The sequence below is a fragment of the Cyprinodon variegatus genome, unplaced genomic scaffold, assembly GCF_000732505.1.
Source record: "Cyprinodon variegatus isolate N-32 unplaced genomic scaffold, C_variegatus-1.0 Scaffold337, whole genome shotgun sequence".
Taxonomy (NCBI): domain Eukaryota; kingdom Metazoa; phylum Chordata; class Actinopteri; order Cyprinodontiformes; family Cyprinodontidae; genus Cyprinodon; species Cyprinodon variegatus.
The window spans coordinates 476850-504175 of NW_015150790.1; the positions used below are offsets into that span (position 1 = coordinate 476850).

The window sequence follows — 27326 nt, forward strand, 5'->3', positions numbered from 1 at the left end:
TCCATCCATCCATCCATCCATCCATCCATCCATCCATCCATCCATCCATCCATCCATCCATCCATCCATCCATCCATCCCACAAATCTCAAGATCATGTTTGTAAAAATGTGTAATTTTTAGATAAAAACCCTAAAAATGGTTGTTGGAATGTGAACTGCTTGAAGTTTTTTTTTCTCATCTAGTCAACTCAACCACAAGTATGGTTGAATAAAAAAAAAAAGATTCTTCAGCTTAGATTTTAAATTATTTTCGTACAGAGTAAGTCCCAAAGTTGGTAAAAAACACAAAATAAAAATACTGTATTGCTTTCCTAATTGGCTGTGGAATAGGGCTCGTCAATTAATTGCATTTTTAGTATAATCACAATTTAGCAAAATTTCATTTTCAAATCAGAGACACTCAATTTCAGTCACATTACATTTAAATAGAGTAAGACACTGAATTTACCCTCCAGCCCTTTAGGTGGCAGTAATACACTTAAAGTGGGTTTGCCACCAGAAAGAAGGAAATATAGAGCTGCAGCAAGCACACAGATCAATGCATGATAGTACGGCTGCAAGTAATAGATAATGTTGATTCTTTTTTCCATCGATTAATACGTGGATGGTAAAAAGTTCCTTATAGAAGAGTTTACTCAGAATTTCAACAAACTGGTGCTAAAACTGTGCCCTTTGAACATTTCTAGATAGAACATATTAATGGACAAGAAAGCTTTTAATCTTAAATCCAATTTTTTTTTTTACAATTTTCGTATAAAAAAACCTGATCTTAGTGGGTTGCTAAGGCTTGTTTAAGGGCTTGTTTAAGAGTCTTGATTGATTGATGAACTTAATTGTCTCACAGTGGAGAAATTTACTCCACTACATTTACTTTATACAGAAGTTAACAACTCATCATTTACTAAATTAAAGATTATTTCAACAATGGATTAATCCGATTAAGTGTTTCAGCTCTTCGTGATGCAGAAGTAAGAACATTTTTCTCACAAATGATACAGTAAAACAATGAACTGTGGACAACCAAGCTTTCAAGGGCATGAAAAAACTGAAACCTTGAGGTGAAACGTCTACATGCTTTTGATTAGAGCAGAGGAAAACTGCATTTAAATCCTAAGATTGGATGAAAATAATTATCTAGGGTCATTTGGTAACTCAAACTCCTTCTATTAGGGGTTATCACCCTTTTATAAGCTCAGAGCTGCTTCATGGGTACTACGAAGTCACATTAAGGGCTATCAATACCAATCTATACATTTTATTTATAATAAACATATTTATTATGTTTCTTTTAAACAATCTCATTTTAAAATCTCTGTAGATGGAAGTTCTATCAACAAAGACAAGTAACAAATGAAAAAAAAAAGCTTTAGATGCAACTGACTGGTGAGCTGTGCTATTTTTAGAGGAGGCTAGAGGGTGCATCATGTGGTCCTTCTGGGCGCCCTGCTGACCCCTGCTATAGATGCCACTCTAATACCTTGTAGAAATGGTTCATTCTTATGCACAGTCCAATAAAAGCCTCCTCCATTGCAGTGCATGGCTGACATAAAGTTATCAGCCTAAAAGCTGCCTACACTCCCTTTTTTTCCACCCCTCCTCTTTCTCAGCTCAGTCATCTGCACCCTGCAGGGCCAGGTGTGCAGGTGAGCAGGGGGGGGTGAAGGTTATGTAGATGCTGCCCCTAAGTGGCAGGGATAATTACTGCACACTGAACCGGCGTAACCCTCACGGCATCCTGTGTGTGTGTGTGAGCGGCTGTGTATTTGTGACAGCACCACACACACACTCATACTCCTCATGTGGGCTAATTGCTATGTGTAGCACAGAGTGTAAATAAGTCAGCAGTGGTTTTTATCACACTCTTTCCTCATATTTCTCCTTCCCAGTTGCTCTCCTCATTTCCATCTTTTTCTTCCCTCCCTGCCTTTTGCTCTGCTCTCTGTCAGTCTCTCTCTTTTTCTCTCCCTCATTTTTTTCTCCCCCCCTCTTGCCGTCTGTCTCTCTCTCTCAGTCTTGTACTCATACGCAGCATGAATAAAGCAGCGAGCCAGGTTCATGGCCATGAATATTTATGAGAGTTTATGCGCGCGCTGCGATGCTTTAAAACAACAACAACAGCCTCCCAGATTGCTCTTGCCATGCCAGCGAGCTGCGGTTCATGTGTGTCACGAGTGTGCGAGTGTGTAGCAGCAGGTGTAAACTACAGAAAGCGATTCCTGCGGGTTGTCTAAAGACCGCCGGCTCTGGCTCTTGCCTTTAACCCCCTCTCCCTCCCCCCTCCCTTCTGCTCGCACACGTCGTTTCCCGAGTTTGTCATTCTTTATTCCGCTTGCTGGCACTCCGTGGCAGCGAGCCTCTCTCTCTTTCCGCTATCGCTGTCTATGAACGTGCTTCTTTGCAGAGCGATGACGTACATTACTGATGCTGGCAGCTGTCAGGGCCATAAGTCAGATGGTTGTGACCTATCTGTGCGAGTGTGCGTCTGGAGCTGCTCGTCGGCAGTCAGGCTTAAAGATGCCTTTCGCACACTTCCAAGCGCCATGAAGTCTCAAAAAAAGCACAGGTCACAGAGAACGTATTCAAAGAGAGCTTTTTAATTCATCAAACCACACACACCTTCAAGCACATTTGCACACGCAACAGCTCGGCCCCGCTGGGTAGCAACAAAACTGGCTGTGCAAACAGCGAGCCGCTTGTTCTCTGTCTTCTCAAGGCGTTTGTTTACAAATCCACACAAGCTTTGCCTTGAGTAATAATGTGATGTGTCTGTGCATGGGTGTGTGTGTGTGAGCCTACATCCCTAACCTTGTATCCCACTGAGCTTTAGCCCTGCATGAGTGCATCCTCATTAATCCACTTAGTTTTGATTTTATTTGTCTCCGACAGCATAGGTCTGTATGAGCGAGGTGCTAAATGCAGTCTCTCAGAAGTGCGGTCCTTACGTGCACTCATCATGGAGGTGAACATTGTGTTAATTTTGAGCTTTTAAAGAAGCATTTGATCCGCTTTTTTCTTAAGGTGGAATTATCCTTTTAAGATTTTTTTTTAGATAAATATTGTTTTCACAGGTCTGAATTTTATGTGCATTTAGTCTTTTCACACTTAAAAGATAAAGATGCACGCATCACTTTTAAGCTTTCTCCATACATGTTTACTCTGGTAGAGGTCCAGGTCATTGCAGATGCTTTTTCTGTTCTCAAACCAGGTTTGGTGTGTTTTTAATTTTTTAAGCTTTACCCAGCTAGAGGGAACTTGATTTGTTTAACGGTTGGAGGTAGTCTTTCTCCTCATTTATCGTCCTATTATCTCTGTATAAAGAATCCATAATGCTTGCAACATGATGCTTGATGATTAAATCTTGGACACCAGTGACTTTCCCTAAAGGACAGCGGCACCAGAACTGGGTGTACATGGATAAAGCAGGCTAACATTAAACTTTAGGGACTTAGCTTAAACACACATTTTATACATTTTTACTGAAAAATATCTTTACAGTAGCCTTTTTTATTTGACCTTTTACAACTATATCATCATTCGATGAGCAGACTCACACCTCAGTAGTTCAGTCAGAAGTTCCCACACCGTTTGTCCTGATGACGTCAAGTGCACTCATGCTAAATGGATCTGATCTAGCAAACAATCAAAGGGTTTTATGCAAGATGGATTTTGCAGATATTTAGAAGCGACTAGCATCCACCTCAGTTCAGAAACCAATAGCAACTCCAGGTAAAGGGCAAAAAGTACAAAAAACAACCCCAAAAAACCTGGCCAAATATGATGAGGAGGTTCGACAAGAGAGCAGAAGAGTGCTGCAGTTCTGTGCTTTGGCCACAGGTGGCAGTATCATTAGAAAAATCCATCATGCTTCTTTAAAAGCAGATTTCATGTCAGGAAACCAACCATCCAATTTAATTGATAGCTAAAAATTCAGCCATAAGAAGTGGTTAAATGTGCAGCTAGGAATGTTTCAGTTAATTGGTTTGCTTTTACAATAAAGCATGTAGTTTGTATTTAGCGGTGTGGTCATAACTGAGCTTGTCTGAATGTCCAGGTTTAAGAAAAAAAAATAAAAAATTCAATAGAAGTCTCCCTTTATCATTCCACTAAGACAAAGAAATGTAAAAATTCATCATTAAAGGTCAGAAATTGATGCAATATTCATGCTCAAGATTATTTTCCCTATACCATTTTGCATTTTTTTCTTTAGAAAAACGATCAGTTTTTTCCCAAAGTTTAAATACATTTGAACAAACTGACATCACTTTTTATTCAGTAGATCAACTGAATGATATCTCTAATATTTCTTATCTTTCATTGGCAGCTTTCTTGGCTTTACTTGCAGAGGTTGGCATTCCCATCAATGTTTGTAACAGTTTAAAGGTGGCATGCAGAGGTTTAAAAAAAATAAAATAAAATAGGATCACCAAAGTTGCCCTAAAAAATCTGAACCTTAAAAGTTTTCCCTCAGAAAAGCCTTAAAATGCTGCTGGATCGGATTGTACCTTCAGTAAACCCGATGCTGTTATTTTTAGAGGTGGCTTGTAGTGTGAGCATCAGCTGAGGGTGAGTGCTGTGGGTGGTGGCGGTGGAGGGAGGCAGCGGGGGGGAGGGGTGGCTCCCGATAACTGTCTGTAATCTAGTGAGTGTCATTAACGTTGGGAGCGCTGCGCCCGCTCCGCATAATTACGGTTTCATTCCCCCTCTGCCTCCCGAGCTGTGCAAGGGGCCTCTGACACCGGAGGACTGTGATTAAAAACACGAGGCACTTCACCCGCACTCTTCCTCCTCCTCCTCCTGCCATGCTACATCCTGTTTGGCTGCCTGCTGAAATTCCTCCTTGCTTGAGATTACCTGGCTTGATGCAGTTTTCAAAGCATTTTTAGCGTTGTTTTTCAGTATTTTTCATACTACTTTGCATCCCTTCCTTTATCCCATTGTGACTCATCCAATGACATATGAAGTTAGGATGACAATCAGCAGATCTTGCCATGACCACTGAGGCCAGAGAGTCCCATAATAGCAGACACTAATAGGGCTAAAACTAGCGTTTGCCTTCGGGTTCTGCTGTCACAGACAGTGATGCAGAAATACGACCAGTTCCCCTTCCGTTGATCATAAGCAGCCGGTGTTTGCACGCACAGCCTGTGCAGCACACAGACATATAAGATAAAATACCACCGGATTTTTGTTTGGATTGTTTAGAATGCCTGCGTCAAAGCCTGCACGCCTCAGGGTCTTTCTGGTGAGTAATTAATTTCCAGCATGTGGGGGTAGAGACCGGAGCTCATGGGCCTGCCTGCTGGCTCAACCTCGGTGTGTGCATGTGTGTGTGTGTAAGGGGAAAAAAGGGAGGCAGACTTTGTACTGCCTAGGATGCTGCATCCTAGCCTGAAGGAGGTGTGGGGAGGGAGGAAGGGGGGCAACAAAAAAAACAACAAAACAACAACAGCGCAGAAAATCGATCCAGGGGCCACTCTGCTCAGCCTCTTCCGGATGCAGGAGTCCTCCTCTCCCGGGAATTAGATAACGGCTTGTAAAAGCTCTCCAGCACCAAGCTCTTTCCACCCTCCTCGACTTTTAGCTGCTGCTGCATCTTCCTGCCCTCCTGCCTGCTCGTCCGCAATATTGCGTTTCTTCCCTGGCTTCACACAACTGCAAAGTATTAGCCCCCGGTTTAATTGGGATCCCAGCTTCTTCTCATAACTTGTGTGGATATTGTGTATTATCTGCAGCTTAATATTTTATTAGGATCTAATTGGCCTTTGCTATTTGCCTCGGTGCTTTGATCGAACACGTTAAGGCACTGACTGCGTGTGCTTGTGTGATGTGTGGCACCTTGCAAAAATTTATTCTTTTGCCATTTGCTACCACAAAACTGAATCTGTCATATAAAATCTCAGAAAGAAAAAAATAATAGAAAAAATTATTAGCACCTGGATGGAAAACGCTAGATTTTTTTTGTTCTACAACTGTTCTAAAGAGTGTGGTGTACCAGGGGTGTTTTTTTGTTTTTATTTTTTTGTCCTGACCAGAGCTCTGCATCCACAAATCCATATTTTCTATTGTTCTTTTTCCAAGAAAAGCTCAAGCTCAGTCGGTTTGACTTCATCATCTATGAACAGTATTCATCAGCCCTGTGTGCGTTGATTAGACTATTCTAATACATGAATATGCTTTAATTGAAACCATCTATCCATAGCCTGGTCTGTATGGTTGGGGTCCTGTCCTGCTGAGAGTTGACCCAGCACTGAATCCTTTCAGCCTCTAAGAGGTTTTCTTCCAGAATTAGCCAGTGTTTAGCTCCATCCATCTTTCCAGTCCCTATTTCCATGTTAGTTGCTGAAGAAAAGAAAAGAAACCCCGACAGCATGATGCTGCCACTATTTTACAATGGTTTTTTGTACATGTGGTTTTAAAAACGGTTTTGCAGATTAGCAAAAAAAAAAAAGATTGTCATATCTTCCTATTCTCAACAAGACTTAACCTATGTTTTTTTTTTTAGAACTCGGAGGTATGGACCAAAAATAACAGATGATATTTTGAAGCTAAATGGTGATACAGTTTTCTCTTTTCATTAAGTAAAAATATAATTGATGGAACAGCTAGAGATAAACATCAGAAATTGCCAAAAACAACCTTTTTTGGCTTATGTAAAAGAATAACCATAACACAACAACTTAGACTCATCTTATACCTCTTTTGAAAAATGTCTTGATATTTTTTTAAATCTCTATATGCTGCCTAGTTTTATTGTCTTTTTTTGTATTTTAGTATTTTTCGGCTCCGCAACAAGTGGTTGTTATGTCAACAGGTTCTCCAACCTGAGCTTTGGATATCAGCAGCTCCTCCAGGCTCACCGTGGGTCTCTAGGCTGCTTCTTTTCTTAAATGCAGTTTATGTCCCGCCTCTAAACCTCTTCCATATGTCCTCCTTAATCTGTCTGCTTTGTTCCTTGTTCCTCATATTATTTGCTCACTGATGTTCTCTAAAGAAACATGTATAGTATTTGCAGAACTGCTGGATTTCTATCAATTTTCCACATTAGGCCAGACGAGTTTATTTGTATAGCACAATTCAATACAAAGAATTCAACATGCTTTACATGAATAAAACAATAAAATAGAAAGAAAACCAAAGCAGAATAAAAGCTAATAAAGATAAAACATGATTCAAGCAAGTAGTAAAGCTAATAAAACAGGTAGACCACAACCTTAAACAAATGATACTTCAATTATCAGTTAACAAACATAAATTTGACTTAAAAGAACTAAGTCTTTCAGCACTTTTACAGTCTTCTGTGAGTTTGTTCCAGATAAGTAGAGCATAGGAACTAAATGCTGCTTTTCTTGTTTGGTTCCAGTTCTGGGCGTACAGAGTAGAACTTGAAGACCTGAGTGGTCTGGGAGGTTGATACACTGACAGCAAATCTGTTGCAATGAGGTGCTGATCCATTCAGTGATTTATAGACTAACAGGAGGATATTAAAGTCTATTCTCTGAGCAACAGGGCGCCAATGTAAGGACTTTAGAACTCAGCTGATGTGTTCTACTTTCTTAGTTCTAGTGAGAACATGAGCAGCAGTGTTTTGGATCACCTGCAGCTGTCTGATGGAGTTTGTAGGCAAACCTCTGAAGATACTGTTGTTATCAATTCTACTAAAGATAAATTCATGAACGAGTTTTTCTAGTGGACTTGATTTAAAAGTTAGATGATTTTCATTCTACTCCGTTGCATTGACTCTTATTTAGTTTACTTTCAGATTCGACTTTTTTTTTATGTGTACTACACTTCAATTTTCAATGGCAAAAAACAAGTTAAACCTAACTATCCTCTTTGTCTTCACTATGAATAGCAGAGTGTCGGTCAGTTTTATCATTTTAAATTGAGGAAATGTGCAGAATTTTCTGTGGGACAGGGGTTCGAGGCATTGCATGAAGGCTGGTGTCTGCTCTGTACATTTAATCCTGGTTTCATCTCTCCTCCAGGTGTCTTTGGCTGAGGAGATCAAGCCGCTAAAGTGGTATCCCTCGGTTTACCTGCTGGTGTCCATCTTCCCCCTCATTAACAGGTAGCGACTCCCTCTCACCTGTCCTCAGCATAAACCCTGTCATTTGATTTGCTGTATTCCGCTATCCTGTCTCCTTCCTCACCTTTGCAGATCTGCTCTTTTGTTCTTCCTTATCTGAACTTTCACAAATACTTCAGCGTCGTTCTATAAAGCGAGTTGTGTGTGAGACAGCAGGATGAAGGAATAAAGCATTTTATTGCCTTTTATATAACGGGAGCTTCATCAGTCGAGGTTTGGTGAGAGGAGGTCCGGTTAATGATAACCCCCCCAGCGCTGTTATTACTCTTTCACCCTCCTTCCCTTACCTTCCTTTCCTCCAGCTCTCCTTCCCTCCCTCCCTGAGCCGGTGTGATTGACAGGTCAGGGTTACTAAGTGATTAGCTGCAGCGGCTCTGCTTGTCGCCACCGCGATGTAGGCGGAGACACAGGTCAATTACAGGGTCAACGTCTTTCAAAGGCTCCGACTCAAACAGCACCCCCTCCCCCCTTCAACCCCTTTACCCTTCCTCTTTCCATTCACCTCTCCCTCTATTCCATTCGTTCCCTTTCCTCCTCCTCCTCCTCCAACCGGGCTGTCGGCTGATGAAGATGACAAACGGCATCCTGTGTTAACCTCCCTGCTCTCCTTCCCCTTCACTCCCTCGCTTCCCCTCTCCCCCTTTTACGCTCTAAAAGTCTGTTATAGCCCCCATATTTTTACTCCTCCTAGCTCTGGCTTTCCATCTTTCTGCCACTGTGTTTTTATGTCACCCCCCATCACCACCACCACCTCCTCCTCCTGCACTTTTCCACACAAAGCCCTTCTCTCCCTCTCTTGAGCAAATACGCTCTCGCTCGGCTCCGCTCTGCCTTCCTCCAGAGAATGAACGAGGGGAAAACTGGAATGAATTGCTCTCTCGTAGTCGTCATCCTCCTCCTCCTCCCCTGGTTCAGCAGCAGCAGTGGTGGCAGCAGCAGTGCCGGCTGTATATATCCCCGGCTCCTATTAATTTGTTAGCCCCCCCCCTCTTCTCACTCACCTCCCTCTCCGTCTCCCTGCCTCATATCCTCTTCCACCTCCTCGCCTCTTTTCCAGCATCTCTCCCTCCTTCCCTCCCTCCCCTTGGCCGAGTACCGGAGTGTGTAAAGTGTTTGTCACGGTGCCGTGCCGATGTCGCTGTGCTCTGCTTCCGCACAGCCTCGCTCAGCGTTTGTTTTTCTGTGTGTGTGTGTGTGTGAGCGTGCATGTAAAGTGGGTGGATGGTTACGTGTCAAGGCGAATGTGTTGTCGCTGCTTGTTGCTGCAGAGTGCACGAGTGTTTGTTCACCTCAACTGTGTGCGCTGCTTACTTACCCCGCTTGTGTCTGCTTGTGAGCACTCATCGGGGTGTGTTGGTGTGTGTGTGTGTGTGTGTGTGTGTGTCTGAGTGAGGGATTATTTCTATCTGAGCTCCAAAGCCTCCTAAACAGGGCTTAGAGAGACGGCCCAGGGCAGCAGCAGCTAAAGCCGGCGGGTAGAGCTCTCTCTTTCTCACTCTGCTTGGCGCCCCTGTCTCGATGCCGTTTCTGCCTGCCCTGATCCATCGGCAGGCACTCCCACACACATACACACAGAAACGCTCTTGTTTTGGCCCTCATCTGCTGCCACACTTGCAAACACACACATACATAGTCAGACGCCACACGCAATTTTAATCTGTTCCAAATGCTCACTGGTAAATGTGTTAATTCGACACCAGCTGTTGCGAATTGAAATGGGAAAGCGCTCCTGCTTTTTTCCTCGCTCACACATGCATGCATCGACGAGTCATTATACATCATTTCACCATGCACGTCTCTCTCTCTCTCCTTCTACTTTCTCGCACTCACTTGCCCTCATTTGGCAACGCAAAAGTAGCACCAGACACCCACATCTTCGCACTTCTGCCTCCTTCTTATCCTCCCCTTTCTCCTTCGGCGTCTTCCTCCTGCTCTTTCTTGCTCTCCAGCCTGGCTCAGCTTCTTTCTCTCTCTTGATCTGTGTGTGTGTGTGTGTGTGTGTGTGAGTGTGTGTGTGTGTGTGTGTGTGTTAGCACTGCCCGGGCACAACTAGAGTTTTCACAGTCTGCTTCTCACATCGCTTCCCCTGTGTGCTTTACGGTGTGGGTGTGTGTTTGTTTACAAGGCTTGTCTAGATTCCTACTGTGCGTGCTTGTATACTTGTTTGCATAAATAAGCCCTCTCCTCGGAACCTGGCTGGTGATTTCCGAGCAGCGTCGCGGCTCCTCTTGCGCTTTCTACTCTTTCACATGGACTTCTGTGCGCTGTTTACCGTATTGGGTGGAGAGTCTTTTTGATGTAACCTTTAGGAACGGCACAGTTTGACGGGATCAAAGTATTTATCCCTGAAAATCTAAAATAGAAAGTTTGACTTTAATGCAAAAAGATTTCTTTTATTACTGTTTTCGTGGCACTTAAATGTTTCAGATCATTAAACATACTTTAAAATTAGATAAACAAAGCAATATTCAATGCATAATATATTAATTATTAATATATATATATATATGCAGCTTTCTAATTAGGATTCCATCAAGCATTAGCAAGTTCCTGTAGTCCATTTTATTCAGAATTAACCACAATCCTCTTCCCAAGCTTGTTGCATATTGTGCTCTAACTGTAACTAGGCCAATCGGAAACCATTCGTTCAAAGGAATAGTTTCAGATAGGCTTTGGATCATTGTCCATCTTGTGCATAGCAAGTGTTTACAAGAACTACACATCTTTAAATTGCCGGTTTAACATGATGTGTTTGGGGGGGGGTCAGATAGCAAACTGGCTCTAGATAACAGGCCAGATGAGGAGCAATTTAAAAGTCTTCATGAAGACCACATAAATGAGGCAAGTAACATTGGCATTGGTACAGCAGAGGCAGGACCTCACCCCATATCCAGGCCTGGGTTTTGGGTTTGTTGGTAACCATCTGGCGATCAGTTTCATCTTTGTTCGACTGGAGTGGTGTTTTCTTAATGGACCTCTGTGTAAGTCATAGATTGTTGATAAAGAACACTATGTTCACTTAGGGGTATTCATCAGTGCACTTAGCAACAGGGCACCCTAGGTGGGAGGTCAATGATTGACTGTAGTCCTACTTTCTGAGGAAAGGGGCAGAACTGTCCACTGATCAACACCTGGTGATGAGTTAAATATGCCAGAAGAGGAGGAAACAGGACTGCCTCAACAGGCCCAAGCGAGTCGTTAAGGTGTGTTGGAAACGCCTGTCCCTTGATCAGTTACATATTCAATCCCCAACTCTTGGAGAGCTTCTATCAGGTACCAGGCTGAGGACATGAAGTCTGAGTGGAACATGTTCTCTGTCTTTGGACCTAAGGTGATCTGTTCTTGGGCTGGCATGGTTAACACACCTGTTTTACAGTGAATGGTGTTTAGGGACTTTGCCTCTGGACTCGTGGGCTGGAGTGGTGGTCCCTGTCCACAAGAACGGGGACTAGAGAGAGACTAATGTTCCAACATTATTCATCCAAGGTTTGGATGAAGATCCGCTTCTCCAAGTCTGAGGCCATGGTTCTAAATCAGAAAAAGGTGTCTTAATCTCTTCAAGGTAGAGGAGAGTTCCTGCTTCAAGTGGAGTTCAAGTATCTTGGGATCCTGTTGAAGAGTAAGGTCAATGAAAGAGGCCTGATGTGACTAAATTAATTCATGTTCAAACTTGATTGTTTAATCTTTTTAAATCATGTTGAAATTTAACATTTACTAATGACTGCATGGATGATGTCACCTGCTCTATTCTTTACTGTTGCCTTCACTCACAGAAGCTGTATTCTGTTCTTGCATTTTTCCCGAAACAGCTGTTTGCTTTGTTCAGATATGTTTTAGGTCTGTAAATCAGAAAGAATTCGGAGAGAAAATACATAAACCTCAATACATGTATCACCACACGATTTCTATAATTATGTAAATCCGGCAGACCTCATGAGATCTAGTTGTTGCTCTGGTGCGGCTGGTGTAGAGCAGCTGAGTAATAGGCTGTTGGTGGCTGCGCTGCCAACTAGTGGCTGGGGTTTACGAATTATATAAAAGTAAGACGATGAAAACGATGTTTACCTATAAATGTTCTTTAACATTTAAGATCCATGCAGATCCATCATCTAATAAAATATCGCAATATTACACCGAATAGATTTTCTTTCTTACACGACTAATATTTTGATGGTCCATTTTTTAAGTTTGAACAATCAGTGGTTGATTCCGAATTGCATTTGCTTGTCAAGCACCGCTGATTGGCGTTCATCTCTTACAAAATCCTGTTTTGCTTCAACAAAAGTGGAAATCTGGAGAGGAACTACTTGGATGCCATTTTTTAGGTGTCAGGCATTCATAGTTTGCATAATGATAATGTGTTTAGCCAGTTGGATAGACCCTCAACTGCTCTCAAAGCCCGCACTTGAATTTGTCATATTTTCAGAGGTTGAGATGAAGGAAAAGTTAAAGCCACAAGCGGCAGCATCTTTGCTAGATCTCTTGCATGTGAAGCATAAAATTATAGTGGATCAAACCTCAATTTTATCTGTTTTTTAGATCTGATTTTTAGGTTTAAATTGAAGATTAAGTCATGTCCTCAAAGTTTACTGCAAAGCTTAACATTACCAGACTGCTGGCATGTTTGCAGGTGATGATCAGTCCCCGCATTGTCCGAGTTCATTCACTGAGCCACCTGCTAACCATGAGGGAAAACTTTGTGTCACTCTTCTGCACACTTTAAATTCGTTAAATAAAAAAACAGCATGGCTCAGTTCAAACGTCTGAAATGTTACTTTTCTTTTAGTCAGCTGATCAACAGTGTGCAGCAACAGGCAGGGGGGATGGGCATATGGCTGTTTGTTGCTGGTAGCCGGTCCGTACTTTGCTTCTGTTGACCAGTCAACCCCCCTTTCTTCAAGCCTTTCTCTGATGTTGTTTGTCTTTTTCTTTTTTGTCTGAGCTTGATTCCTTTGAGCAATCAGAGTTATGAGCCCAAAGGAGGGTGCTACAGCTCATATAAATTGGCCCTGGCGGCAGAGCTTGAACCAGCGATGCGTCTGTAACCTTGAGTTCACCCTGTCACTCCAGGAGGTAGCTTGCATCCTGCTAGTTATTCTTGGTTTCCCTCGATACTGCCTGTGGGTTTTGTGGTGTCTATAGACCTATACGGGCTTGCAGGGGATTTTTGTATGGTTTGCCTACAGCGTCAAAGCCTACCCCCCCCTCCTTCTGCCTTTCTCTAGAGGAGATCTGATTTCCCTGCTCCAGGCAAGCAGCGAGAACAAGACAAAGTGTGCATGCATCTGTGTGTTGTACGGTGCGAGCCCCATGCTTGTGAGTCCGCACGCACACGCGCAATCCGGGCCAGGCAGACCTTCCACATCTCCGTTCTGCGCTTTGAAAAACGAGGGAGGAAATCTCAGAGCAGCAGTTATTATTCATCCCTCAAAGAGAACGGGGAGGGGGCGGAGGAGAAGGAGGAGGGAAGGAGGAATGGATGGAGGGAGGAAGAAAGAAGAGAGCCAAACAGGAGGGCTGAAGGAGGGGTATGCGTGTGTGGGGGGGATACATTAACTCTTATCTCACTGTATTCCGCTTTCTGCATCCCAGGATGAGCTCCCTCTCTCTTTCTCTCCCTCCTGCGTTCCTTCCTTTCGTCAGTCCCTTCCTTCCGTTGCTTGCCTCTGCGCCTCAGAGTATCTCGCATTCAGAGCGACTGGATGTGTGCTCGCGCCTCTGTGTCTGTGTAGGCTGGTGCGTGGTTTGCTCTGACTAGCCCACTGTCTTTTTGTGGTGTTTTCTCAGCTTGAGCAAGTAAACGGAATCTGAAAAGGCAAAATGCAGGGTTTACCCTCACATCCGTTTTGTTTTTAAGACCTGTTTTTTTCCCCCAGATTTTCAGTCAGTTTGTGTGATACTGGTCGGACTCTTCTTTTTTCATCCTTCATACATATTTGGAAAAATTCTTATAGGAAATATTGTGAATATGTGTACAACAAACTTGCATTCCTCTTTCATCCTAGTTGCACAATCTAATACTAAAAAGGATAGATGAATAACTTCCTGCATTTATATGAAAGAAATACATATTTTTGACTCAACTAATAGATTTTTTGTAACCCTTCTCTTCATACTTTTAAGTTGAAACCCCCAAATACCAACTGGGTAACCTTTTATTTTATTTTTTAAGCTTGCAGTGAGAGGGGTCTTTGACCAATCCTTCCTCTCTCCCTTGGCCAAACTCCTACATTGTAAAATTGAAGGATGATTTTGTGTTTGATGATTTCATTCTGTATTCATTTTTCTTTCATAATTCTACTCAAAAACTTTAATAATAGCACATTTTTCAGTTTTATTCAAAATATCTTGGTACTTAAAGATTTCATGATGCACTAAACCACAACTAGGACCCGTTTGACCAAAGCTCATAGTATTGCATCAACAGTGCAAGCGTAATAAATAAGTGCTTACGTTTGTTGTTGAAGGACATGGTACCTCAACCAGCTGGGATGAAGATGGAATCCAAAGGTTGCTATGGAGACTTGGTGACCCCCATAAAGCCATGGTTTGCTGTAGTTCTTTACAAGTGCAAGGCAAAAAAACTTGTGCCTAAAAACAAGAAAAAACATCAAATTGGAGGGAGATGGTTCTCATAACAAGTGAAAATATTGGTTCATTGTGCAAGGTCATTTTTCTTTGCAATATTTCTAAAAACGTCTGGAACTTGAAATAAGAATATGAACTCTAAAAATTAAAGCAAGGTGGATTATCATTAGAAGGATAAACAAAGGTCGTTCTCCACTAAAATACCTAGTTAATTAAAAGAGATGGGGAACTGTGTGAGGCCGTGTTTATACTCAGACCATCCTTCTAGTAAAGCATGACATTCTGATTTAAAAAAATAATGTTCAGTTTCAGGTACTATAAAGAGTTAGGGGTACCAAAAGGGGATGCTACCACTGAGTTTGTTCTAAACAGATACTTTTTAAAATCTCATTTCTCATTATTGAAAGAATTTGGATGGAATATTTTCAAGTTTATAAAATGTTTTAATGTTTATAGATTTAAAATTATTTATATTTCTCCAGATGCTTAAAAATAGTGAAATAGCCAACCCAGTTAAGCACATTTTTCACATCAAAATATCTGTATTGTTAAGAATAATCTGAAAAACCTTAAAGAAATGGGTCAAAGTAAAGATTTAATGAAATGGTTACCTGGCAAGTGGGAAGTTAATGGCAATTAGTGTGATTTTATTCTATATTAGCTGGAATATTAAAACGTCACACTGATCGTCAGGTGAGATATTTCTATTATTTTTTTCAATTAACATACATTCTTTAAATGCTTGCCAGGATGGTGTCAGATGTCATGTCTTTAAACACCCAGCTGCTGTGTGAGATCGCAGAGCCGCATGCATCTGTGGGGCCCAGCTGATGTTTGGCGGATATGTGACAACACCTCCTGTTTGCGCCCGAGCGAACGTGCCTGTGTTTATATCTCGGGCGGCGCGGTCGAGCAGCGGAGATCGCTCCATGATCCTTCCTCAGATGGACCGCCAAGCCGCAGGCGGCATTGTGTGAGGTGCACACATGCAGCTCATCTGAATGTATATCTAAGCCTGCATATGCTTTCTGCTCCTATACATACAACCAAAACCTCTCTGCATATCTTAGTTCATATTTAAATCAAATTATAAAACTTTAAACTACAAATAAGCTGCTAAATAAAAAGAGAGGTGCATTTATATGTACATTCGTATACTTCTACCCAATTTCAAACTGGGCTGATAGAAAACCTCCCTTGCGCTCGCAATCACATCCAAACACAAACAGGCGCGCACCCGCCCTGCTCCCCCTCCTTCTGCTCTTTCAGGCACGTCTTTAAATATTCATCACTCTGGCTGCTCTGAGAGTGCCGTAAACGCTGCCTCACACTCCAGGGAATCGCTAAAGCCTACTCTATCATCTGCTCTCCCTCCCTACCATCCTTCTCTCTCTCTCTCTCAGACAGACACACACTCACACACATACACTTTTAGCCACAGCCGCTCACAAGGATGAACCCATGTGCAAAAACACTCGAAGGCAACGTCGGTGGCGTCAGCAGGCGCACGGCAGCAAGCACGAAACAGGGAGATGCTTTCTCAGAGGCCGACGATGGACAGATTTTGTGTTTGTGTGAATGCTTGTGTTTACTGGCTCCTAGTGCCGCGAGTCGAGCAGTGTTGTGTTCCAGGAAACAGGATGTCTCTTTGTTTGGGTTTTATCCTGGTGGTGAGCACTGGCTGCTTTAGTCCCTCAGGATCCTTGTGTGCTTCCCTCCTCCATTGCTGTTACTGTGCCAAGCAGGTGTGCCTGTTGACATGTTCCAGCATATTTTTTATTTTCTTATTTTATATAAATAATAAGAAAAAAGTTCACGCATGACACTGACCAGTCATGCAAATGCACAAAGAGCTTTTGCTGGTCTGGAAAGGGAGTCACGCCTTCAGTTAACCCTATGCTGACCTCGTGATCAACGTAAATCATATAGAGTAGATACAGATCAGTTTATTTTGATGTCATTTTACCAAACATAAGGAAGTTCTTTTTGTCTATTATGAAGCAGATTAGTTATTTTTCCACACTTCTGGGTAGCTAATCACATGCTCTCATTTAACAAAGCAAAGTTTGTCTTTGCTAGCCTGAGGGGCGCCAGAAAACAATGAACCACTAAAAGAGAAGCATGAACTAGATGATCAAATTATTTTCAGTCACAACTTTGGTTTAAAACGGTTATTAGAATCTGATAACCCTAATGAGTAAAGCTGCATCTTGTTTTATGCTCTTGCTCTGGTTTTATGTTGTCTTGAAAATCATTTTCTTTTTTTTTTTTGGTGTGGTTTGCTTTTAGTGCTGAATTTAAGCTTTTGATCTTTTTGGCTGCTCGGAAGATTATGGAAAGAAAACAGCTTTAGTTGACTCTGGTTTGGAGAATTTTGAAGAAAAGTTGGCATATTCAGAGAAAAGTGACAAAAACTGACCGTAAAAACTGTGATTAGTAGAGATGCAGCAATACCAGAATTTTCCAACCAAAGTATGAGTAAAGGTACTGACAAGTACTCACTGGTACAGATTCAAATGCTCAAAAAGCTTGGTCATAATGATGAAAAATCATCTTATTCATAGAAATGCTCAGCAAAGATTAACTTTTATCTTAGATCCATAAGAGTTTAGATGTTTTTTTTAATGCCTTCATCAAAAAACTCAGCTTTTGGAGGTTTTCAGGAGCTCTGCTTACATACCAGTCAGGATGCAAATATAAATGCAGGGATTCCCCTTATAAACAAGCATTGGCTGCTTCTTTTGTCTCCCTTGTTCCCTTAAAAATACCCAGACATCTTTTTTAACTGTCTGGCTACCAGTCACACTGTCATCTATTTTCTAATTGAGTACTGCCACTTATTGGGCTCACAACCTAACACAAGCTGTTAGAGAGAGATTGAGGCTAATATGTGTGTCTTTAGTGTCATAAGACTTTACTGGAACAAGCTTGAGTACAGACACTGGTTGAGTCCTTAGAGATTATAAATAAAATTTACTTATGGTAAAAAAAAAAAAAAAGTTGAATAATGTGAATTCATTGTATGAATAGAGAAGGTTAAAAGGGAATAAATTAAAGTTATTGCAAAGTTATATCTATGCTGCACAATTGTTCACAATTAATTCATAGATAAAATGGCAACAGCGTGACACTTCAAATAAATGTTACCATAAGATCATTTTTGAATTTGCATGGGGGTTTGCAAGGAATCAAGTTAAAGTTTTCATTGGTTTTTACAGGACCCCTGCAGTTTTAATGGGGAGTTGAGCAACAGATGGTTCCACTCTTTACTTTCAAATGGGGGGAGGGGGGCTGCTATGGTGTCTGTTAACCAATTGGTCATGTAAAGATAATTTTAAAACAATGCAAGTAATGATTGTTGAATAATGAAGATGCTAAAAGCACTACGGGTGACTGACCTGCTCTGCTTTGACTTGGCATTTTATTTCGCCTTGTTTTTAATGTGTTTGCTGTAGCACATGGCATGTACAAGTGTATTTGCACTTCTTGCACCCTTTTACATTGAAATTTTATGTGAATGTTTTGAAAAACTTGGCATATCTTAGGGATTAGATATTGAAAGGTAATCAAAACCTCATTATACACGCCCTCTAATTGCTTCCTAATTGGAGACTAAACAACAGGTTAGCCGCTTGGGCCTCTCTTCAACTTATTCCAATAACTTTTTTTCTTGAAAGTTGTCCTTAACCTCCAGAGGGTGTTTAATCAAGAGAAAATAAAGGTGTCACGGAAAATATGAAGCTTTAGCCTAGCACTGCTTTAGTCATATTCAGAATTGTTGTTTTTTAATTTTATTTTGTAGGTTAATTGTGTCATTGCACCATGGTGGTATGGTAGTGGTATTAAAGCGTCATGCTTGAGTGAAATATGCTGAAAAAGGAGGTAAAGGATTTCCAGCTATGGATATTGTTATGGAAAGTGTTAATGCTCCTTGATGGAGTAGGTTGCTAATGGATTCCTAGACTCTGTGTCATAGGGCATCAGTTGTACTTTGTGTTTGGTCGGTTACTCCTTTTTTTGTGCTATTGCCTCTTGACAAACTTATTCCAAGAGCAACTATTCCTTTTTACACATATAACTGGTGGGAAATGTATTTTACTGGGTTTAGTTGTAGAGTTCCATAAGAGGGTTGCACCTGTGGAAATTGACCAGTTTCTGCAAATGCCAAACACCCTATTCTGCCATAAGTCTATTTTTATGCTGTTAGTTGGATGGTTGAAGTTTGACAAAGCGTAACCAATTTACAGTTTTTTGAAAGAATATTGGTTTAACAGACAAGGTCCTTAGTGGTGATTTCTGTCCTCTACACTCTCAAATAATGGAGGTTGTCTCTAAGAAACCTCGCTCTTTGGATGGCACCATTGATACCTTGAAGAAGGGATAATGTGGGAATGCCACTGGTTGCAGATTCATTTCTTATCTCTGCACTGAGATTCTCTTAGATGTTGCCAAGCCTTTTTCCAATGACTGAGTTGCTGCCCCACATTATCCCCGGTCCTCCACCAAAAGTCATTTGGCATAGACAAAGAAGATTTGGCAAGTTTTGCATGGTTGCAGGCCATAGCCAGCTCTACTGCTCACAAATGCTTTTTCCTTACAAATGTGGCACCATTTAAAGGCAAATAAATTGACCTTTTGACATCTAATATTTATTGCAAAAAGCATAATTGTTACAAGTATCATTTATAGTCCAACAAACCACGGTGAACGTGACATCTAGTTAATGACTTAAGGCTGATTTATATTATATTATTATATATTATATATTCTTAACTAGGTCGTCTGCGTAGGTGTCGTACTAAACGCAGAAACATCCCTGACCCCACTCTGCTGTACCTCTCCCAAATTGTAAGTGACAGCAGAGACTGCCGCAGACAGGAGGCATCCGATTGGTCAAATCTACATGCGCTCTACACTATGCCTATTTGCTGTTTGGTACCTTACTGGCTTGTTTTGTTTGAATGACCGCCATTGCGGAAAACGACTCGTGAAGTTGGACCAGCTAGAAGAGCGAGGTGCGCGAGAATGCTTGGACCCTTTTTCCATCTGGATCCCTGCTCTTTTTCACCCTCATGTCCCTCCGTTGTCAGACAAATATGCCCCCACTTCCTCATTGCCTCGGCCATATCTAGCACACAGCTAGTTCGTGATTGTCCCTGTTGCGTTGTGGCATGGAATTATAGCGCAGACCATGCTTCAATATTGAGCATAAATCAAAAATATCTGTGTGATACCTGCGACACACTGCTGCGGGAGAATAACCAGCCCTTTAGGTTGACTCTCCTTTGGGTTTTATGCCTCACCTATGATTTACACAGAAATCTGTAACTCATGTCACAAGTGTTCCTCTTACTCAGGGAAAAGTTCAGAATGGCTGTCGGCAGAATAATGCCAGACAGCACAAGAGGCTCTCTGTAGAAAAATGAAGAAGGAAAGGCAGTCAGTCTCGAGAGGAGGAAGTGCAATCGAGTTCAGGATGACTTCTCTGTCTGACTGCCTTCCACGCTTCGGGAAGGAGTTCTCCTCTGAGCCGCTGAAGTGCCTTTTGCCCACCACTCCGAAGATGTTCGGCACAACAATTAGAGGCAGGCGAAAAGGTGAATTCTGTCAGGGAGGGAGGAGGCAATTTGATGGCTGGATGGTAGTATAGACTGAATGGCTGGGTGGGATATCGGACGAGATGGGGAGAGGTGGCAAATGAGGGATTTAGCACAGACTCTGGAGGGCGCAGAGAGACGGGTTCAAAGAGTGACTGACAGCATGATAGATGGAGGGTCTGAATAAGTGAGCGAGGCTCGGAGATGCCGCGCGAGTGCTAATGATTGACTGCACGCGTACAGGTGGTGGCAGGCCGACGCCACTGAGTGCTGCGTACTGTTCGTGCGCTCCTGCGTGTTTATGATCCTTGCATGTGTGTTTATTATAGTTGACCATTTGCTCCTGATGTTGTATACACAATATCATCCCTGTTGCGAGAGCCGCTCGGCTCTTGCGTGCACGCAAACCCGGTCAGGCCATAGAGAAACACACACACATGCACACACGCAGCAGGCTCAGCCAGGCATCGCCTGCAGCCACACTCTCCTTCCCTCCGCTGCCTCCCTCATTCATCTTTCATTAGCCTGGCTCACACAGGAGAAACAGCCTGCCTCCCCCCTCCTTCACCGCACGCCTCCACCCTTCTCATCTAACCTCTTATCCTTTCTTTCCCCCTCATGTTTTATCTTGGTTTTCCCATTTGTGTGTCTTGCAACCTCCTGTTTTGAAAATCCCTCATCCTTTGCTCAAGCTCACCCTTTCACCTCTTAGCCTTCGGCCCTCTTCTCCGTCCCTGCCTTGCTCCTACTCATTTTCACTTCTTTATTACGCTCTCTCCTTCTTCTTTCCTGTGCCGTGCTGTTTTTCCTGACACCCTTCTCCCCCCTCTCTCCCGCTCTCTTTCTTCCTTTCATTTTGCTCTCCGTCTCTCCCTCGATGGAGGGGAAAAGGCTCTTCGCCTCTAATTGCGGCTGTTCCGTTGCCATGGCGCGTGTTGCTCAGCGCTGCGAGGTGCTGTCTGAGTGGTGTGTGTGTATGGGTGTGTGCGCGACAGGCAGATGATTGCTTGCTGCCAGCTCTCGTTTCCCGGACGCCGATCGTGTTTCTTTGCGGCAGCAGGGGAAAAAAAGAGAGAGACGCCAGAAATAGCCCCCCTTCACACAGACCCAGTCACTCTCATCGCTGCTCTGTCAGATACTCACACATGCAGAGAGACGCACACACTCACACATCCACAGCATTTCCTTTTTTTTTTTTTTTTTTCCTGACATTTTCCGTGCATGCCATCCAGGTTATGCTGTGAGCAGACACCTTCTAGCACATACTCACACACAGGCATTAATACGTGTTTAGTTTTGTTTGCACAAGTCCAACTTCCTCTCCCTGATGATGATGAGTGTGTGCGTGCGTGTGTGTGTGTGTGTGCTTTCTTTTTCTCCAGAGGTTCTGTGGGGACTCTGATTTATTTCACCTTTAATGGGAAGTGAAATGAATGTGAGCAGCAGCTGGTCTGGTCCTCGGAGATACCGCGGTACGCTAACCCAGAAAACAAGCAGCTTTGCTCTGAAATGGCCCTCAGTCTGACAAGCACCAACACACGCTACTCTGCACTCCATTGGCTGCGCTGTTGGTTTTATTTAAAGCCGCGAACAGACACTCCGTTAACACCCTTAGCCTGGAATGACAGAGAAGGTCTGGGCTCCCTTTAACACGTGTATCTCTAACCTCTGCCCAACCCAACTTTTTGTTTAGCTTTTTTTTCTGCTGTCACAACTTTTCAAAGGGCTGCTGGGAGGTAAATGGGGACGGATTAATAGCAAATAAACCTTGAAACCTCGTCGCTGTAAAAGTGGATAAGGGAGGATTATAAGCAGATTTGTGGAGGAATCGCTCTAATCATCTCCTGTGCTGCTGTTCTCCTACAGTTGTCGAAAGGTTTTAAGGGAAGAAAGGAAAAAAATGCGTATTCTCCCAAAGCTTAGCTGTACAGTTGTAGAGTGCTTCTTATTTCTATTTATAAAAAAAAAAAAAAGGAAAATATTAGGTTTATTAGATCCCCTCCCAACTTAATAAGATTAGTTGATAGATGTTGGGAAGTTATAAAACTCCAAATCCTCATTAAGCAGTGTTTTGTTTTGGTTTTTAATGAGACATTGGGCCTAAGCTAATGTGAGTGCTTTCTTTTGTTTAACTTACTTTACAATTTTATTAAATCTTTTTTGCAAAATCCCTTCCTCTTGGTTAAGCTGACATGGTCTAAATATAAGAATGGTTTGTCAACATTTCCAACCAATCAAAGCTTGGATTTCTGATAAGTGGACACTAAAATCACAGTTTGCTCTTGTTTTGGAAATATTTATCCACTCCACCTTTGGAAAAAGATGTGAGGACTCTTGTCTGTAACTCACTTAAGAAGAACCCAGAGATTTATTTCTGGACTGTGGTCAGTTATTTTTGCAACTTTAATGTTTTCCTTCGTACGCCAAGTTGTTGATGATAAGGGTGTTTGCTTGAGGTCTTTTCCATCCGAGCACTTCAAATCCCACTTTAGCTTTAGAGTTTTTCAATTGCTAATAGATTATTCTTTTAAATCTAAATGTGCACCATTTCATCCACCGATAATCCAAGTTAGAGATAACTAAAATAAAACCCGAAATATGATTCTGCTATCACCATGGTCACCTCTCTTTGATAAACGTTTTATATTTCACATGGTATTTTTGAAATTGTGACCCAAAAGCTCAAATTTTTACTTAAGCTTTGGGATACTACTGGGCAAACATCAAAAAAGTGCTACTGGGACAGGAAATTTTATGCACCATTTTGTTTCTAATACTTCTTAGATATTACTCCCAAATATCTCTTTACAGTTTCTGTGTTGATTGTTCTCTAGTTGCTGTTAATACTCTTTGTTTATTAGAACATTCTCTGATATTCAAATTTAGTTTTTGGTATTTTTGGTTTTAGTTTTTTTTTGACAAGTGGAATTGCTTCCTGCTGTATTAATTTGTGCCGGCCTGCACAAACGTAATTTTTCCAAATTAGTATAGGTGATAACAGACCAATTATGTTCACATATGAACACACTGCATTGTTTGGAATTGTGCCAGTGACTGCTTTGTGGCCAAAATGACCTCACGATTCCTGATTTGGAGGTGGTCGTGAGAGGCTGATGGCCCCTTGTTACCCGATACAATTCACGATGCACGATCATGCTGAAAGTCGGCCCGATCAAAAAATTCTTGCATGACTGAAAAGTCCCGAATTGGGCCAAAAAATCGCACAGTGTAACTTTCTGTGGCCAAAATGACCACGCAAACTTTTGCAGGTGAGTTTACATCTAACTTTAAAACATTTTTAAAAAATACATGCAAGAACTGCATCCGCAATAACTTTCAGGTTTAAAATATTTGCAGTTGGTATGTACATTTGCATATCCTGGTCATCGGAATATGATCTTCCAATTCACTCACAAAAAAAATTAGCCCGCTGATTTAGCACATGGAAATCCTTTTGTGTCTTATATGAAGATTAGCTTTGCATGTGCAAAAGAAATTTGCATCTCTTTTAATACATGCAAACATTTTGAAGATCAGGCCGTTACTGGTGTAAATATTCCGCCTGTTAAAATGATGTTAAACATGCTTCAGAATGGGAAACAACAAAAAAAACAAACATTGACCCCCTAAGAAATGTGACATCAAAATCATTTAAAGTTTTGACAATCTCATTGACTTTTAGAACCACATAGAAGTGCAGTGCAGATGGAAACAAACTGTACACAGCTTCAAAAAGGCTGGGTAAATTTGTTTATACAACTCTGCTTTTGTCCTATACATTCGTTCCTTTTCATGTTTGAAAATCTTTTGACTAAATGTCCTGACAGGTGACAGTTTCTCCAACCTATACATGAAAATATTTTAATATCTCAATCTGACCATCTGGGTCCTGACTTTGTCTTGCCTGTATCAATGTTAAAAGTGAAAGTTGATCAATTTAAAGAATTAATGTAGGATATTGCAAATTTCATATTTGGACCACAATACTAATAAGACTACAGTTTGTGGCTTTGAGTCCATAAGGTTGACACACCACAAATTCAACTAAGATATCATTAAAATCATGATGTTTCAATATGCTTTCGAATTTTTACCTCCCACGACCAATTAAAAACAAAAAAAATACACAAATATACATTGACAGTTCCACACATGCACTATGCAGACATTGCATACTCCATAGCAGCCAAGGGGAATAGATGCCATTCTCACGTTTAATAATGTGCTTATTATTACTCTTGTAAATTATTATAGCTCTAAATATGACAGTAAAACAACAAACCGTTTGAAACTCTGCTGAGAAAAAAAAGCTGACGCAAAGCCATATAAAGTGTTGGTCATTGCTGATTTTAAGCCTTAATTTAAAGAATGCAGCTCTGGCGATATGACCTCTAGTTCATCATGTTCTCGATAAAATCAAATGTACAGGGTATTTCTTAAAGCGGCGTCCTATTATTTCTTATCTTGCTGTGCATTATTCGATAACCGCCCATTTACATGGGTTTATGTTTTAGGAATTTAGGCCATCAAGCTCTATCCTGTGATTGAATTCTATCCCTTTTTGCAATATTTGTGGTTATGGATTGTGCTTAACTGCATCAGGTTGAAGTACTTTTCTTTGAAGCATGTTTTATTAATTTATATTTTTTCCCATTTTGGATCAATTGTCTGGGGATGATACTTCAATGCTTTTGGTGGTTCAAGTATTCATATACTCAATTAAAATACAAAGGGAGTTGCTTTCCTAACTGTCCAAGTCTGGATAATTATGACTCTTAAAACAGATTTTTTTTCCTGTCTCATTTTGTTCTTAAACAAAAAATATTAAGAACTAATTTTAAAAGACTTCAACCTGATTTATGATTCAACCTTAATGGGGGAGTGGCAGCCTAGTGGCTAGGGCATAAAACTTGGGCTCCTGAGGCTCTGAGTTCGAGTCCAGCTCCCACAGACTGCTACTCTGACTCCCTGAGCAGAGACCCTTAACCCCGACACCGCTCCCCAGGAGCTGCACAATGACAGCCCACTGCTCCCTTATGGGATGGGTTAAATGCAGAGAGTTAATTCCGTTGCTCTGTACTTGTGACAGTGTAATGATAATAATACAAAAAATCACACAGTGTAAGCCGGGCTTTAACATTTTTGCACCATTTTAGTTGTACATTTAATGCTACATAATTCAAATAGGCGGTCTTTATGGTTTCTTAAAACTTCAAAATATGTTTTGCATCAAAAAGATTTTAGATTTATTTTTTGATGTATTCACACTAGGAAAATCATTTGGTCTGCTAAAAGCATACTTTATCATTTTGTTTTGTTAGTTTTAGTTTGCTTTCAGATTGCATTTTTCACAAGTGGATTATAAGTTCTACAAAAAACCTCTGTTTCCATTGGACAAAATGACTTGGGCTGGATAGAACACCAGTTGCAAAATTTAGGAAAACCTCAATAGGAATCCTGCTTTCAGGACCTCTGTTTTGCATCTTTGCTCTGTTACAACAGCTGACAAATGATTGTGTCAAAGAGCAGCTCATTCAACATTGACTTCACGACAATTTATTTATAATTTTGGAACAGAATCTGGTATTACGTCCAACAAGCCGGAGGAGACCTGCAGATGCGTTGCTAAGCAACAGACATCGTATCAAGTTTTTGTTGTTTCATTTTTTTTTAGTTTGTACACTGCTCTGGCGACTAGTTAAGTCCAAAGAGACTTTTGTTTTCTACAGTTGGATCAAACCAAGACCAGTTTATATCCAGACCAGGAGCCAGCCGGATCGGAGTCTGTTTGGCTGCAGACTGAGAGTGCATCAAAAAGTTGGTTTCAGTCCAGTTGTTTTGGTTTGGACCAGTGTTTACTTGAGGGGGAAGCATATCTGTTCTGTTTAAAGAGGACCAAATTTGGCTGCTTTTGGCCATGGCCAAAGTGCTCATGGTGGATTTATTTTCTTTCTTTTAAGAAAAAAAGAATGCTAATGTTGGAGGGGTTGTATGCTTCCCTAATATATAGTGGATACATTTGTCTTATAATGCCCTTTAAGGCCTCAAATTATGGTATCATAAATTCAAATGAAATAGACTTGATCTGTTTTATGGGTTTTTTCCCTAAAAATACTAAATAAGAAAGAAGAGTAAACTTAAAGGCAAGGGGTTTGTTACACTGGCATAAAATGTAGGTTGAAAACAATGAAATGCCAAAGCAATACTGTGAAAGGGGGCTATGAATTAGCCAGGCCAATTTTGAAATGATGTCACAATGAAATATATTGACGTATGAAAAATCTTAGGCCAAAAATTTGGTGTGCACAGGTTTTTGTTTTGTAGCTCTGCTGATGTAACTACAGCTGTGAGGACTTGATGTTTGCTCACGCTCATGTGGGGCTGGTTCCAGAGATGTCACAATGCTGGCAACACTGTTATGATGTGATTCATGGGAAAGGATAGTTGAAACACAACAATGGTGTTATTGCCAAAGAATTCATACACACACACACACACACACACACACACACACACACACACACACACACGCACAAAAGAAAAATCATTATCACAGAAAAAGGAAGCAGCTCTTATTTTCTGGCTGTCAGCCAGTTGAGATGAGTGACTGTAGAGTCTCACGTAACACCTTGTAACCACAATGCAACAGTGTTGATTTTTTTTGTCAAGGGTTTGGTTTGTTGTCTCCCTTCCCTAGTGGGGAGGCAGGCGGTCTACCTTTTCTGACCCTAGAGGTCAACAGCTGTGACCACTTAGATCCGGCTGCACACCCAACCCCTGAACACGGCAAAAGTACAAAATGCCATGAGCCGCAAACAGTGTGATTCTATGGCTAATAGATCAATAAAAGACATTAGTTGGAGGCTAACCTAGCGAGCAGTGCTAATACAGGGTTAATCCAGGGTTAATGGCTGAGTAGCCTTGTTGCAGAGACAGCCATTATCTCACAAAAACGCTTCTTGTTCCTGCTTGTTTCATGGGTTCACAGGGATAGAAACACAAAAAGAGGAATCAAAATCCTTTTCTTAAAAAAAATAAAATGAAACATCTCAGC

General features: G+C 41.4%; 1 protein-coding gene across 2 annotated transcripts in view; it reads left to right on the forward strand.

The window, feature by feature from the left end:
- Positions 1-27326, forward strand: part of LOC107091445 (cyclic AMP receptor-like protein A) — a 90734-nt gene that overhangs the window by 34650 nt on the left and 28758 nt on the right. For both annotated transcript variants that reach the window (XM_015385371.1, XM_015385372.1), the window contains exon 11: positions 7987-8069. In XM_015385371.1, coding sequence (XP_015240857.1) covers positions 7987-8069 — 83 coding nt within the window. The remainder of the gene's footprint in view (positions 1-7986; positions 8070-27326) is intronic.